The 15,161-nt window shown below is 50.3% G+C and overlaps 1 protein-coding gene across 1 annotated transcript in view; it reads right to left on the bottom strand.

Annotated features, from left to right (window-relative positions):
- Positions 1 to 15,161, bottom strand: part of ZC3H3 (zinc finger CCCH-type containing 3) — a 222,971-nt gene that overhangs the window by 53,089 nt on the left and 154,721 nt on the right. The window contains exons 6-7 of the mRNA XM_087931831.1: positions 8,209 to 8,296; positions 3,154 to 3,312 (exon numbers count right to left, since the gene is read on the bottom strand). Of these exons, the coding sequence (XP_087787957.1) occupies positions 3,154 to 3,312; positions 8,209 to 8,296 (247 nt within the window). The remainder of the gene's footprint in view (positions 1 to 3,153; positions 3,313 to 8,208; positions 8,297 to 15,161) is intronic.

Genomic DNA, 15,161 nt, shown 5'->3' with positions numbered 1-15,161 from the left:
TTATAACTTTTTTTTTTGTATTTTTTTTACTACAGTTGTTAAACCAAACCCAGCAGTTGTAGAAGGAGAGAGCACGGTGACGGAGTCAAGAGAGGAACAAGCCCGGAGTCGTGACGTTTCTCACAAATGGTCCAACCCTTCTTGAAGTCTCTTACCTTGCGCCAATTTAGTGCCAACCATTAACTGACTAAATCCCTGTGCAAGGGGGCATAAGCCACAAATGGGGAGTGGGAGGATTGATCCTCCTTGCAGGCAGCTGGTCATTTGCATCCTTGTAAAGAGTCCCTGAGACCACTTGGAGGTTTGTCTCGGAGTGGTGCAAATGGGTGCGCGGAGCTTTCTTGGGACGTCGGAAAGGACTGTGGTTGTGGAGGTGTGTGTTTCTGCAGGATGTTTTTCTGCCCTGTCTCCATTCACGGTTGAACATCCTACAGAAAGCGCAACTCCACAACCACAATCCTTTCGACCGTTCCAAGGAGGCTCCACACACCCATTTGCACTATTCAGTAACTCTGAGATAAACCTCCAAGTGGTCTCAACGATCCTCTAAAAGGATGCAAATGACCAGCTCTGTCTGCAAGAAGTATAAATCTTTCCATTCCCCACCATCCAGTCAGAGCTGAAGAAGCTTCTGGGATGAGAAGTGAAACCTCTTCAAAGAAAAACCAGAAAGTTTAGGTGCCTCTTTAAAAAGCACCTCTGGGACAACTGAAGAGATAAACAAACCTCCAAGTGGCCTCAACGACCCTCTGAAAGGATGCAAATGACCAGCTGTCTGCAAGCAGTATAAATCCTTCCCTTCCCCTCCATCCAGTCAGAGCTGAAGAAGCTTCTGGGATGAGAAGAGAAACGTCTTCAAAGAGAAACGAGGAAGTCCAGTTGACTCCTCTCTATGGAGATTCCCCATCATCCAGGTCATGGTTGTCCCACTTTTTTTTTAAAGAGGCAAGTGGACTTTCTGGGTTTTTTTTTCGTTGAAGACGTTTCGCTTCTCATCCAAGAAGCTTCTTCATCTCTGACCGGATGGCGAGGAATGGAAGGATTTGTACTCCTTGTAGAGAGTCGTTGAGGCCACTTGGAGGTTCGTCTGTGTCCTCAGGGACACCTGAGTGGTGCAAATGGGGGTGTGGAGCCTTCTTGGAACTGTTCCACACCAATTTGCTCTACTCAGGTGACCCTGAGGACACAGACAAACCTCCAAGGGGCCTCAACGACTCTCTAAAAAGGATGCAAATGACCAGCTGGGTTTGCAAAGAGCAGAGATCCTTCCATCCTCCACTGTTCACTCAGAGCTGAAGAAGCTTCTGGGATGAGAAGTGAAATGTCTTCAAAGAAAAACCCAGAAATTCCCAGTTGCCTCCTAAGAAAAGCACCATTGGGACAACCAGGACCTCGATGGCTGAGAACCTCCATCAACACTTAAAGGGGAGAAAGCATTCTTGTTTTTTTTAAAAAAGTCCAGAAAATCCAGATAAGATTTGGAAGGGGCTCAGAGAGGCTCCACCCCGATTCACTGGAGCCTCAGGACAAGGAGATACAGCAAAAAAAAAAATCAGACTTGCAAGTTTCCAGGATTCCGGGCTTACAACATTCATTTAGTGACAGAAGTCGCGAGGGCACTAAAAGGAAGGGGCTTCTGGTGGTTTCACACACAGTCGCCAGTTCAAACCCCAGGTTCACTTAACCAATGTAAACCCCCCTGCAGTGATTCGCTTAACGAGGGTGGCAAGAAAAGGCGGTGAAACGAGGTGAAATTCACTGGAACGGCTGGTCTTGTTTAGCGGGAAGAATACCGGGATGAACGGGTGGTCGTAAGTCCGAGGGCTACCTATATTTAAAAGACTAAACTGTCTTGAGAAACTAGAGCAGGGTTCTTCAACCGTGGCCACTTTCAGAGAGGGGTGGACTTCAACTCCCAGAATTCTCCAGCCAGCTCTGGACTTGTGGACTTCAACTCCCAGAATTCTCCAGCCAGCTCTGGACTTGTGGACTTCAACTCCCAGAATTCTCCAGCCAGCTCTGGACTTGTGGACTTCAACTCCCAGAATTCTCCAGCCAGCTCTGGACTTGTGGACTTCAACTCCCAGAATTCTCCAGCCAGCTCTGGACTTGTGGACTTCAACTCCCAGAATTCTCCAGCAGCTTGACTTGGACTCACTCCCAGATTCTCAGCCAGCTTGCTGGCTGGAGAATTCTGGGAGTTGAAGTCCACAAGTCTTAAAGTGGCCAAGGTTGGAGACCTCTGCCTTAGACCATTTCAGTCCAGTCTCTCCTTAAAAATCTCCAGCGATGGAGCAACCCACAATTTCGGGAGGAAACCTATTCTATTCCTCTGTTTCTCTCCCTCTACAGATTAACAGAGGTGGGACCTTCTAGGTCATCTAGTCCAACCCCCACCACCACCCCACCCAAGCAGGAAAGCCTACCGCATTTCTGACAAGAGGGGCAGCCCAGTCTCTCCTTAAAATCCTCCACTGATGAAGCTTTCCCACAACTTCTGGTGGCAAATTGTTCCACTGGCTAACTGTCCTCCCTGTGAGAAAGTTTCTCCTTCAGTCCGGGTTAGTTACCACCCGTTGCTGGTGCTTTGAACAATAAATGGACCCCTCCTCAAATACCGAAATATTTCTATCACCTCCCTCGCTTAGTCCTTCTTTGCTCTAGACCGGCCAAACCCAAATCCCGCCACGGTTTCGTCATCGGTTCTCCTAAGTCGTACGGTTCGTATGCCTGTCCATCTGAAAGGGGCCAAGGTATTACAAGGTGAGATTGCAGGTGGTTAGGTAATCTCTAATGTTTAGCTTTTAGATCAGGGGTTCCCAACTTGAGGGGTGCGAGACGATATTCCAGGGGGTGCGAGAAAAGTCCAGGTAAATAACAGGATATTGGCTCTACGTTGGCATTTTTATTTATTATGCAATGGATTAACTTGGTTTTCATTTTAGAGTTGAGTATCGTTATTTAGTGGCCGTCACCTACATAGCGGAAACGATTCAATGCTACCATATATTTAACGCGTTCGCTAGTTCCTAAAGTCTAAATTTCAGGGGGGTGCGAGGTTCGAGTGAAATTTCTTTAGGGGTACGGGGCGCAAAAAAAAACCAAAAAAAAGGTTGGAAACCACTGTTTTAGAGGAAGACAAAGGCAAGAGACCTGGTGCACACGGCCACTTTCTCCGGGTCGTGGATGTACGGACAGCTCTCCCCGCGGTTGCATTTCCCGAAGCGGTTGTAGTACATGCAGTATTCTTTCTTTCGCTCCTTCCGCAGCTTGGCCTGGCGGATGATGGCGAGGCTCCGTTGCACAGCACGGCTGCAAGGAGGCAGAGAAGCAGAGAGGAGGGCTCAGGGTTAGGAAAGGCCTTTTGCAGAGTTAACAATCACAGAATAACAGAAGGGACCGTGGAGGTCTTCTAGTCCAACCCGCTGCTCAAGAAGGAAATCCTATAACCGTGATGGCAGACCTGTGGCCCGTGTGGCACGCAGAGCCGTTCGTGCCGGCACGCGAGCCGCAGGCCAACTTACCTCACTGTGCATGCGTGCGCCTCGCGGCTGATTTTTCGGCTGGTTTGAGGCCTTTTTTTGGCCTCCCAGAGGGTTGAAAAAAAGCCTCTGGAGGCTTTGCAGGGTGAATAATAGGCCTGCTTCATCACTTCCTGTAATATCGGAAGTGACGAAATGGGCCTATTATTTGTCCTGCGAAGCCTGCAGAGGCTTTTTTTCAACCCTCTGGGAGGCCGAAAAAGGCCTCAAACCAGCCAAAAATCAGCCGTGAGGCGTAGTGCACGTAAGGGGGCAATGTGTGTGTGTGTGGGGGGGGGAATTGTGTGCACATGCACAGGTAGCACGGAGAAGGGCGTGCATTGCCTTCTGGGTGCCGGCACATGAACTTCACAAATTTTGGCACAGGAGCCCAAAATATTAGCCACCCCCCGTCCTGTAACATTTTAGACAAATGGCTGTCCAATTTCTTCTTAAAAGCCTCCAGTGATGGAACACCCAGAATTTATGGAGGCAAGGCGTTGCACTGAGGAATTGTTCTCGCTGTCAATGGGGATACAGAATAACAGGGTTGGAAGGGACCTTCGAGGTCTTCTAGTCCAGCCCCTGCTCAAGAAGGAAAAAAGCCTATAACATTCTGGACAAATAGCTGTCCACAATCTCTTCTTGAAAACTTCCATAACATCAGCCATAACATCAGAAGGCCAGGTCTTAAAGCTGTAAGGGAGGAGGATCCCCAAACTCTGGGTTTTCGGGCCCTGCCAAGGTTCTGGGGGATTCCCTGGGAGCATGGAGACCCCTCCACCCCCCAAATCATCTTGCCTCTAGAAGTTATTGGGGCTCCATCCCTGGTGGGTTTTTTTATGAAGAGACTGGACAACCGCTTGTCTGGAGTTCTGGAGGCAAGCAGTTCTACTGTAGTCTTGTTAGTTCTTATGATCAATGGGGATTCAGAATAAGCAGAGTTGGAAGGGACCTTGAAGATCATCTAGTCCAGCCCCCTGCTCAAGAAGGGAATCCTACTTCGTTTTAGGCAAATGACTGTCCAGTCTCTTCTTGAAAACCTCCAGGGATGGAACACTCACAATGTCCTGCCCCGGGTGGAGACGGACTCCGAGGGAGAGGAGGAACAGCCGACAGGGAGTGGGAGTGGGGCTCCGGAGGTGGTGGAGGAGGCGGGAGAAGGACAGAGGCCGGCTGGACAGGCAGAGGGAGACCCAGGCCCATCCCCTCTTCATCCTAGGGCACGCAAGGAGGAGAGGATAAGGGAGAAACGTGAGTGGTGTGGTCTACGGGGAAGGAAAGGGCCCTGATCCCCTTCATGGGCTGCAGCTGTGACAACTGAATAAGGAGACGGACATGCGTACGGGCGAGTGCTGGAAACAAAGCATGGAAATATCTCTAGTTTATGGTTCCTCTCTGAGTTTGGTGTCCTTCCCAGTGTGTGTTATCTGTGGACGTCCTCCAGCCCTTTTCCTGCCTGGTTTGTGTGGCTTTTTCCCTTCTTCTTGTAACTGTTTGCGTGGGAGTTTTTTGTCTTCCATCAGGAATATTCGGAGCTTGGAAGCAAAGGGGCTTCACCTGTTTTCTCTGACTGTGTTTGCTTTGTATCCCACCCTGGGTCATCACACCACCCCTGGAACCACTGTAAGGAGAGGAATACCTGTAGTGTGAGAAGCGGGGTGGGTGGGTGGGGGGAGGAAGGAGGGAACGGCAAGCTAGAAGGCAGGAAAACAAAGGGCAAGACCTTCTACTAATGAATTGTTCTTACTGTGAACGGGGATACAGAATAAGCAGAGTTGGAAGGGACCTCGGAGGTCTTCTAGTCCGACCCCATGCTGAAGAAGGAAAGCCTATTCCATTTTAGACCAACGCTTGTCCAATCTCTTCTTGAAAATCTCCGGTGATGGAGAATCCGCAACTTCTGGAGGCAAAGACATTTCTCCTTAATTCTAAGTTATCTCTCCCCAAGATTGGGGGGGGGGGGTAGGGGGGTGTAGACAGGGTGGGTTAGGGAAGAAAAAAAATGAAGCAGACCCACCACCCAAATTAGAAACAGAAATGAAGTGGAGGGACGACGGAGAACAGGTTGAAATTTCATGAGAACGGGGAACTCCCTACGTCCAGACGGCGTATAATGCGGGTATCGATCACTTTAATTCCCTCAGTATTGAGTAGCCAACCGTTGGAACGACATTATTAAAGCATTTATTGAAAAGAGCAGGGACAACCCCTCTGGGTGCCGGTAACATTCGAGCAATTCTTTCAAGAGCGGTGGGGTAAATATCTAGCAGGGGTGTTCATTAATTTGGGCATTGTTAACCTGCATCAGTTCCCTCGCCGGGATTAAATGACTGCGCTGTATAAATATGTATTAACACCTCCCTGTGAGCCTCTCTTAGTGTTCTTGGCTCCAGGCAGCTGCCAAGCGCCCAAATTCACTCGGAAAGGCAAGAAAATAAAGAGAATTTGGAAAGAGGAAATCTAAGCCGACGCGAAGTGACCCGCGGTGAGCCCCTCTTCGACTTAAGGGAAGGGGCTGTGGATGAGAAGTTCGATTGCTCCCAGGAGACAGAGCGATGGGTCGTGGCTACTCACTGGCCACTCAACGAAGGAAATGGGATTTGATAACTAAAAGCACCTGATATTTGGGTTCCTGGGACAAATTGTCACAGCACCTGGAGGCTAATTTTTAATTAATTAATTTGATTTTCATGCTGCCTATATTGCTTTATAAGTAACTCAAGGGGGAGAGTATAGCTGGTCCTCCTTCCTCCTCCTAATTTCCCCACAACAACAATGCAGTCAGGGACGTTGGGCTGCGGCAAAGAGACTGACTCAAACTCACTCAGCTGGCTTTAGTGTCTAAGGTAGAACTAGAACTCCCAGGTCTCCTAGTGATTGGCCCAAAGTCACCCAGCCGTCTTTTGTGCGTAAGGCGGGACTAGAACTCACTGTCTCCTGGTGATTGGCCCAAAGTCACCCAGCTGGCTTTCATGCCTAAGGTAGAACTAGAACTCCCAGGTCTCCTAGTGATTGGCCCAAAGTCACCCAACCGTCTTTCGTGCCTAAGGTAGAACTACAACTCCCAGGTCTCCTAGTGATTGGCCCAAAGTCACCCAGCCGTCTTTTGTGCCTAAGGCGGGACTAGAACTCACTGTCTCCTAGTGATTGGCCCAAAGCCACCCAGCCGTCTTTTGTGCCTAAGGCGGGACTAGAACTCACTGTCTCCTAGTGATTGGCCCAAAGCCGCCCAACCATCTTTCGTGCCTAAGGTAGAACTAGAACTCCCAGGTCTCCTAGCGATTGGCCCAAAGTTGCCCAGCGGTCTTTCGTGCCTAAGGCAGAACTACAACTCCCAGGTCTCCTAGTTAATCAGTGGAACAGCTGGCCACCAGAGGTTATAAATGCTTCCACACTGGAAGTTGTTCGGAAGAGACTGGGCAGCCAGTTGTCTGAAACAGCATAAGGTCTCCTGCTTGAGTAGCGGGTTGGGGTAGAAGACCTTTCAGGTCCCTCCCAACTCTGTCATTCGGTTATCCCATCCGAAGAACAGCTGCAGAAATTGGGTAGGTCTAGTTTAATGAAAAGAGGGACTAGGGGAGACAGGATAGCCGTCTTCCAGTATCTCAGGGGCTGCCCCAAAGAAGAGGGAGTCAAGCGATTGTCCAAAGCACCTGAAGGCTGGAGGAGACGCCATGGAGGGAAACCAAATAAGGATAGAACCAACCTAGAACTAAGTGTTGTGGCCAGACAGCGGCCAGTGGAGCTGGCAGCAGAGTCGGACAGTGAGGAGGTTAGGGAGGAACCTGGGCCAATCCCGGAGTCTGGGGAAGTCTCGGATGAGGGCTCTGCGTCAGAGGCAGAGATGGAGCCAGGGCTGTCTGACAGTTATCAGCCGCCTTTGGAGTCGGAGATCAGTGGGGAAGAAGAACAGCTGGAGCCTGTTCCCAGGGTGCATATGTGTAAAGCTGCCAGAAGAAGGGAACAACTAAGGAACAAGAGGCAGTGATGGGGCCAGGACCATCCGATAGTTATCAGCTGCCTTTGGAGTCGGAGATCAGTAGGGAAGAAGAACAGCTGGAGCCTGTTCCCAGGGTGCGTATGCACAGAGCTGCCAGAGGAAGGGAACAGCTGAGGAACAAGGGTAGACTCGGGAGTAAAAGATCAGGTGGATGGTGAATAGCCCCTCCCATAGGGAATCAAGAGGAGCAAAAGGCAAGTGGTGTTTGCAGGAGCCAATTAGTTCAATTCATGAGGGTGAAGATCTGTTCCTGACTTCTCGCCAAGTCATTGCTGTGTGGCGTTTGGAAGCTATCGGCCTGGCAACTCTCCCAGCCTGATCAAGGTCTGTAGTTGTGAAATCTCATGAAAGACTGTTGGCCGGCACTTTGCTGGAGAGGAATTTCTTTTATAAACTAAATAAAAGGGTTTTTTTTTTATCGGGACGAGGAGTCGGCTTCATGATCTTGGGAAGCCTCGGTCAGAACACTAAGGAGGAATTTAACCAGTGGAACGACTTGCCACAAGAAGTTGTGAAAGCTCCAAGACTGGAAGTTTTTAAGACGAGCGCGGACAAGCACTGGTATAGGGTTTCCTCCCTAAGCAGGGGTTGGACTAGAAGACCTCCAAGGACCCTTTCAACTCTGTTATTCTATTTGGTTCATGTGCGCCGAGGACTCCAGGGTCTTTCAAGAACGCGACTGACCTGGCAATGTAGCGGCTGGTGATGGACCGGTTGGGCCAGCTTGGTGGAGAATACCCAGAAGCGCCAGGCGCCGAGTCTGGCCGGGATGCTGCAGGAGAGAAAGAGAACCAGTTCATCACTAGGTATTAACACGGAGGTAGGCTTTGCAGGTTCTCCTCGACTTATGACCATTCATTTAGTGACCGTTTGAAGTTACATTGGAACTGAAAAAGAAAAGAGTTTCGTGAGCGTTGTTCCACAGTTATGACCATCGCCGCTTCCCCGCGGCCATGCGATCAAAATCTGGGCACTTTTGTCACTGGGAGGATTTTTTTACGATGGCCGCACTGTGACCCGGAATTGTGTGTTCTCCTTTTGCGACCGTTCCAACCAGCTTGCTATGCCCCTGTCGGCGTCTGAATCTGAGGAGGAAGAGCCGACAGGGAGGGGGAGGGGGGGCTGCATTGGCTGTGGAAGAGGCTGGGGAAGGGCAAAGTCCGGCTGGGAAAAGCAGGGAAGAGGTAGAACAAGGGAGAGGGAGTCCAGGGGAAGACTCAGGCCCATCCCCTTCTTCATCCTAGGGCACGAAGGGAGAAACGGAGAAGGGAGCAAGTTGGGTTGCATGGCTTACGGGGGAGGAAAGGGCCCTGATTCCCTTCACTAGGCACACCTGGGAACGAGAGTTTAAAAGTAATGCAGGCTGAGTTCAGGAGGTCCTCAAACTTGGCAACTTTTAAGACTTGCGGACTTCGAACTCCCAGAATTCCCTAAGCCAAAAGCTTTTCTTTAAATGGAGTTTTATTTTACAGCAAGGACAATAATGTTTCAGAGTGACAGACTGGTGAAGTTTGATAGGCGGGAGAGGATTTGGGATGCTGTAAATCAGGGGCCTCCAAATTTAGCGCCTTTAAGGCTTGTGGACTTCAACCTCCCAGAATTCCCCCGGCCAGCTTTGCTTGCAGTTTTCTTGAAATGGAGTTTTGTTTTCGAGCGAGGACAGTGATTTTTTTTTTTTAAAAAGTTATACCTTTGGTAAAGTTTGAATAGCAGGGCAGGATTTGGGATGATGTAGCAGGTGTCTCCAAGCTTAGCAACTTTAAGCTGGGTGGACTTTAATTCCCAGAATGCCCCAGCCAGCAAAGCTGGCTGGGGCATTCTGGGAATTGAAGTCCACCCAGCTTAAAGTTGCCATGGTTTGAAAAAAAAAAAAAAGTACATTGAATGCCTTACAACCAGGTGTGAAGTGTTATCCCTTCCTCCCAGGCAGAGCGGTGGGGGAAGTGTTGAGACAAACCGAAAGGAAAATGTGGATTGATGCTCGCACCGGAAATCTAAGTGGCCGACATCAATCAAGCATCAAACCACACTCGGATGCCGCTGCAGCCGTTAATTCTAATTTAAACAACGGGAAACGAAATCAACAGACGAAGCGATCTGCATCCTAAGCGATCTCAACAAACGATGCGCTTTGTCCCGCAGTCATGCAGCAGCTCTTAAGTCTGACCCCTCCCCCCGCCAGTGCCCTACCTGTTCAAACTCCCCCCCAATCACAGATGCCCGTGAAAAAGACAGGTGAGGCAACCCACACCTAAGTCCATCCAAGTCTCCCGGAACCTTCACCTCCCTCTCTGCAAGGTACATTTGGCTGAGGTGCTAGACTGACTCCCGGATCGGCTTTATACATTCATGAACTCGGGAGAATGAAGCAAAGCATCCAGCAGCGTCCGGCTGTTCCCGGCCAGCCTGTTCTTGAGAAGGGGGGGGCAAGGGGAGGGGAGAGAACAGAGAGGAGAGAAGAGAAAGAGAGAGAGAGAAGAGAGAGGAGAGAGAGGAGAGAGGAGAGAAGAGAAAGAGAGAGAGAGAAGAGAAAGAGAGAGAAGAGAGAGAGGAGAGAAAGAGAGGAGAGAAGAGAGAGAGGAGAGAAGAGAAAGAGAGAGAGAGAAGAGAGGAGAGAAGAGAAAGAGAGAGAAGAGAGAGAGGAGAGAAAAGAGAGGAGAGAAGAGGAGAGGAGAGAAAGAGAGAGAGAGGAGAGGAGAAAAGAGGAGAGAATAGAGGAGAGAGGAGAAGAATAGGAGAGAAGAGAGAGAGAAAGAGGAGAGAGAAGAGAGAGAAAGGAGAGGAGAGAGAAGAGAGAGAGAAGAGAGAGAGAAGAGAGGATAGAGAGAGAGAGAGAGAGGAGAGAAGAGAGAAGAAAGGAGAGAGAGAAGAGGAGAGAAGAGAAAGAGAGGAGAGAGGAGAGAAAAGAGAGAGAGAGGAGAGATAGGAGAGAAGAGAAAGAGAGAGAAAGAGAAAAGAGAGAGGAGAGAGAGAGAGAGAGAGGAGAAAAGTGAGGAGAGAAGAGAGGAGAGAAGAGAGGAGAGAAAGAGAGAGAGGAGAGGGAGAGAAGAGAGGAATAGGAGAGAGAGAAGAGAGGAGAGGAAAGAGGAGAGAAGAGAGGAGAGAAGAGAGAAGAGAAAGAGAGGAGAGGAGAGAAAAGAGAGAGAGAGAAGAGAGAGAGAGAGAAGAGAGAGGAGAGAGAGAAAAGAGGAGAGAAGAGAGAGAGAAGAGAGAGAGAAGAGAGAAGAGAAAGAGAGGAGAGAGAGAGAAGAGAGAGAGAGAGAAGAGAGAGAGGAGAGAAGAGAGAGGAGAGAGAAAAGAGGAGAGAAGAGAGAGAGAAGAGAGAGAGAAGAGAGAAGAGAAAGAGAGAAGAGAGAAGAGAGAAGAGAAAGAGAGAGAAGAGAGGAGAGAAAGAGAGGAGAGAAGAGAAAGAGAGAGAGAGGAGAGAGAGGAGAAAAGAGGAGAGAAGAGAGGAGAGGGGAGAAGAATAGGAGAGAAGAGAGGAGAGGAAAGAGGAGAGAAGAGAGAGAAAGGAGAGGAGAGAGAAGAGAGAGAGAAGAGAGAGAGAGAGAGGAGAGAGGAGAGAAAAGAGAGAGAAGAGAGAGAGAGAGAAGAGAAGAGAGAAGAGAGGAGAGAAGAGAGAGAGGGAGGGAGGAGAGCGCTTTCTCCATGAGTTGGGCTTCTCCATCCCTTGGATACTTGGGGCCTGAGCTCTTCAATCGCCTTGACCAGGACTTAAGTTGGTCGGGTCAACTCAGGGTTCCTCTAAGGGCCAACTCAGCCCTCCGCAAACTCCAAGGCAAAAAGAAGGGAGGGAGGAAGACATCACTGAGGAGGTTACCTAATTAGGTGGGGAAAGGTCTGCAAGAAAATCAAATTGGGAGAGCACCAAGGACAAGGAAGGTGAGGAGGGAAGGAGGGAGAGAGGAAAGGGAGGAAAGGAAAGAAGGAAGGAAGGAAGGAAGGAAGGAAGGAAGGAAGGAAGGAAGGAAGGAAGAAGGGAGGGAGGGAGGGAGGGAGGGAAGGAAGGAAGGAAGGAAGAAAAAGGAAAGGAAAAAGGGAGGGGGAAGGGAAGGGAAGCAAAGAAGGAAGGGAAGGAAGGAAAGACCACTGATGGGGTTACCTAGAGACCCCCCCATGACCCCACCGTTCAGCCCTGAGCTCCAAAGACCCCCTCCTCTGCGTCTTCCCTGCCTTCCCTTTGGAAGCCTTGCCCTTCCACCTGCTTTCCTGCCCTCTGAATCCTGACTAACCTTCAAGAGGTTTGGGGGAGACGATCCAGGAGGGACCAGGGGTCTCCTTTGAACTGGGCCGTGTCTAAAACCTGGGGTCCTCCAGCCCCCCTCTCCCCAAAGAGAGGCTTTTGCTATCCACTAAGCCTTTGCTTGCCGACGTGGCTCCAACTGGCACGGTGGGACTTCCCGCGCCGTCAGCCGAGACGTGTGCCAGGAGAGCTCCAGGTGGGGCGAGCATCCCGCCCCCCGTCGCTCACCTGCCAGCCCGGCCGTGTTCCTGGGAGAGTGAGTGGAATTTGATAGCGCCTCAAGCGGCGCTGCCTTCACCGAGACTGTCACGCGGCCGACTGCTGACGGCACGGCCCCATCTGTTCCTTGGGCAAATAGAGCGCCGGTTGTCGCTGTCACCGTGAAGGGTGTGTGTGTGTGTGTGTGTGGGTGGGTGGGTGGGTGGGTGCGCGCATGCATCAAAGGTACCTGTGGAATCCAGCTTCGTTTCATTCAGCTTACTTTATTGCCATTTGCACCTCATGCGACGAAATCGAACGCCACCTTCGGGGTACATTGTGGCTATAAAGAGAAAACGCAACCACACCTCCTTCACATTTTCTACCATTTTGGGGGGGGGAGGATTTTCCCAGGGGGTCTCTGGTCCGCGGGATTTAAAAGGATGAGTTTGGAGGTCCCTGAGATCCAAACGGTGGGCGACCCCTGATCTATCCAATTGATTTGAAAGCATTAATAGTGCACTGTACCAGTGGGTGGCTAACCTTTTTCGGCTTGTGCGCCCGCACCCAGAAGGAAATGCGTGCTGGGCCCACCTGCCATGCCCTCTGCGCATGCACACGTGATCCCCTGCGCGTGCCGCACCTCTCAGTGCATGTGTGCTAGATACCCGACAATCAGCTGTCGGGCAACGGCGCACAAACAGGTGCAGTGGGGCTCTTCCGGGCGACCTCCTGCATGCCAGAAGGAGTGGCTCTGCGGGCCCCTTCTGGCACACCTGCCATAGGTTGGCCAACATGGCACCATGCAGTAGAGTTCAACCGAGTTGTTTTTCGGCCTATTTGTCCCTGTTTTTATTGTCCTCTACGGTCTGCCAGGTGGTAATAGGAATAGGAATTAAAGTCCACCCAGCTTAAAGTTGCTAAGCTTGGAGACACCTGCTACATCATCCCAAGTCCTGCCCTGCTATTCAAACTTTACCAAAGGTATAACTTTTTTAAAAAAAAAATCACTGTCCTCGCTCGAAAACAAAACGCCATTTCAAGAAAACTGCAAGCAAAGCTGGCCGGGGAATTCTGGGAGGTTGAAGTCCACAAGCCTTAAAGGTGCTAAATTTGGAGGCCCCTGATTTACAGCATCTCAAATCCTCTCCCGCCTATCAAACTTCACCAATCTATCACTCTGAAACATTATTGTCCTTGCTGTAAAATAAAGAAAAGCTTTTGGCTTAGGGAATTCTGGGAGTTGAAGTCCGCAAGTCTTAAAAAGGCTCCCAGGATGAGATGGATCTGTGTTCTGACCCAAACCTTGTTCCAAGGAAACAAACATGAAATGGAGGTAACAGCAAAACCTTTTAATGATTCTTTATGAATTCCGTTCTTTCCTGGTTAAAAGGCCGCTTCAAGCTAATTGTCTCTGATAAGAACGAGCCTTGCCGAGGTGGTGCAAGGCTGCCAAGAACACTAGATAAAGGTGCCAAGAAATCGTTCAAACGCAAAGAGTCTCCAAACACCAACCAAGATATTCCGAACGTCCACAAGGCTTGAGTGCAAAAATGCCTTTGCTTCCTGCACAGAACTCCGGTTTCTCAGCTGGCTTTTATCTCTTAAGGGAGGGGCCATCACCTTGCAGCCTTACTCCCAAATCACCCGTGCTGCTGCAGCTGCACTTTCCTTCGAGCAGCCCTGGGCACAGGCTCCTCGGGGGACTCTTCCTCACTGCTGCCAGCCTCCACAATCTCTACTCCCTGATGGTCCTGGCCCCATCCCTGCATCACACGCCGGCCCCTCATCTCAAGTCCTCGCTTTCCGACACCTCAGCCATCCGCACCTGCTGCCGGCGAACCACAACAATCTGTGAGGATGTTTTGAACTTCCTTAAGGCAGCGGGAGCTCTAAAGCTCTTCCAAAGAGGAGAGAGGGCAACCCAGGATCCTCTGGGCAATGACGTTAACCCTCTGGAGTGCCGTCCTATCTGCCCCTATGCAATTGGCAAACCATAGAGAGATGGAGTAAGTTAAGATACTCTCTATGGTGCAGCGGTGAAAGCCACCAGGGGAGGGAGAATGGGAGGGGGCGCAAGGAGAGAGAACCCCCCCGCCCGGGCTAAAGACCAAGCGAAACCCTCCAGTGTCCAGGTTCCTGCTTGTGTGATGGCGCCTCACTCCGAGAAAGGAGGCCTTTGTGGTGGGAATTTTGCCAAGGAACGCCAGGCACCGTCGACACTTCCCCGGTGTTAAAAAATGCACATCAACAAACTTGCTTGGGAAAAAGGTGTTAAACCGGAGATACCAAGAGAAAAGGGGTGCAGGTAGCGTTTTTCTGCGGCACTATTATTTGGGTATATTTTGCAGTCCTTGAGTTACGGCCCACAGCTGAGCTCAAAATTTCCACCGCTAAGCGAGATAGTTGCGGGGATGGGGTGTCTTCCAACCTTTCTGGCTGCGGGAACGTAGGAAGGTGCTTCGAATTTAGGAGGGGAACGTCAACGGCGAACGGGACGTTTGGGCACGTGAGGAAAACAACGAGTCTTAGAAAATCCTGGATTTCAACCCATTCAATGATTCGGAGGATTTTAAAGACTGATATGCAATCCGTCGAAACCAGAGGGTTTTCTACTTTGGACATGGTCCAATTCTCGAATACAGCTCGTCTGCCTGGAATTCATACTGTATAAACGGCATTAATAAGACTGAATGAGTCCAGAGGTATTTCACGAGAAGACTCCTCCACTCCTCTGCTTGCACTAGAATCCCTAATGCCACCAGGCTCAAAATTTTGGGCCTGCACTGTGCCTCACAGCTGATTTTTGGGCAGTTTGAGGCCTTTTTTGGCCTCCGAGAGGCTTGAGGAAGTCTTCTGCAGGTTTCTGCAGGCTTCGCAGGCCGAAAACTAGCCCTGTTTCGTTACTTCCAGTATTTTCGGAAAAAAACAGGACCAGTGACAAAACGGAGCTAGTTTTCAGCCTGCAAAGCCTCTAGAAGCCTTCCTCCAACATCTGGGAAGTTGAAAAAGGCCTCAAACTGTCCGAAAATCAGCTCTGAGGTACACGCATGCGCAGTGATGTAAGTTTGTCTGTAGCTCGCGTGCCGGCACAAATGGCTCTGCGTACCACCCGTCACGGACCTAGAACTACGCCGCCTACAGTCTGATCTAAGCTTAGTACCCCAAATTGTCTGCTACAACATCCTACCTGTCA

This window comes from Pseudonaja textilis, chromosome 3 (assembly GCF_049901715.1).
Source record: "Pseudonaja textilis isolate UNSWEBS1 chromosome 3, rPseTex1.2, whole genome shotgun sequence".
Taxonomy (NCBI): domain Eukaryota; kingdom Metazoa; phylum Chordata; class Lepidosauria; order Squamata; family Elapidae; genus Pseudonaja; species Pseudonaja textilis.
The sequence above is the reverse complement of the archived record's forward strand: the minus strand, read 5'-3'. Positions and strand labels throughout refer to the sequence as shown.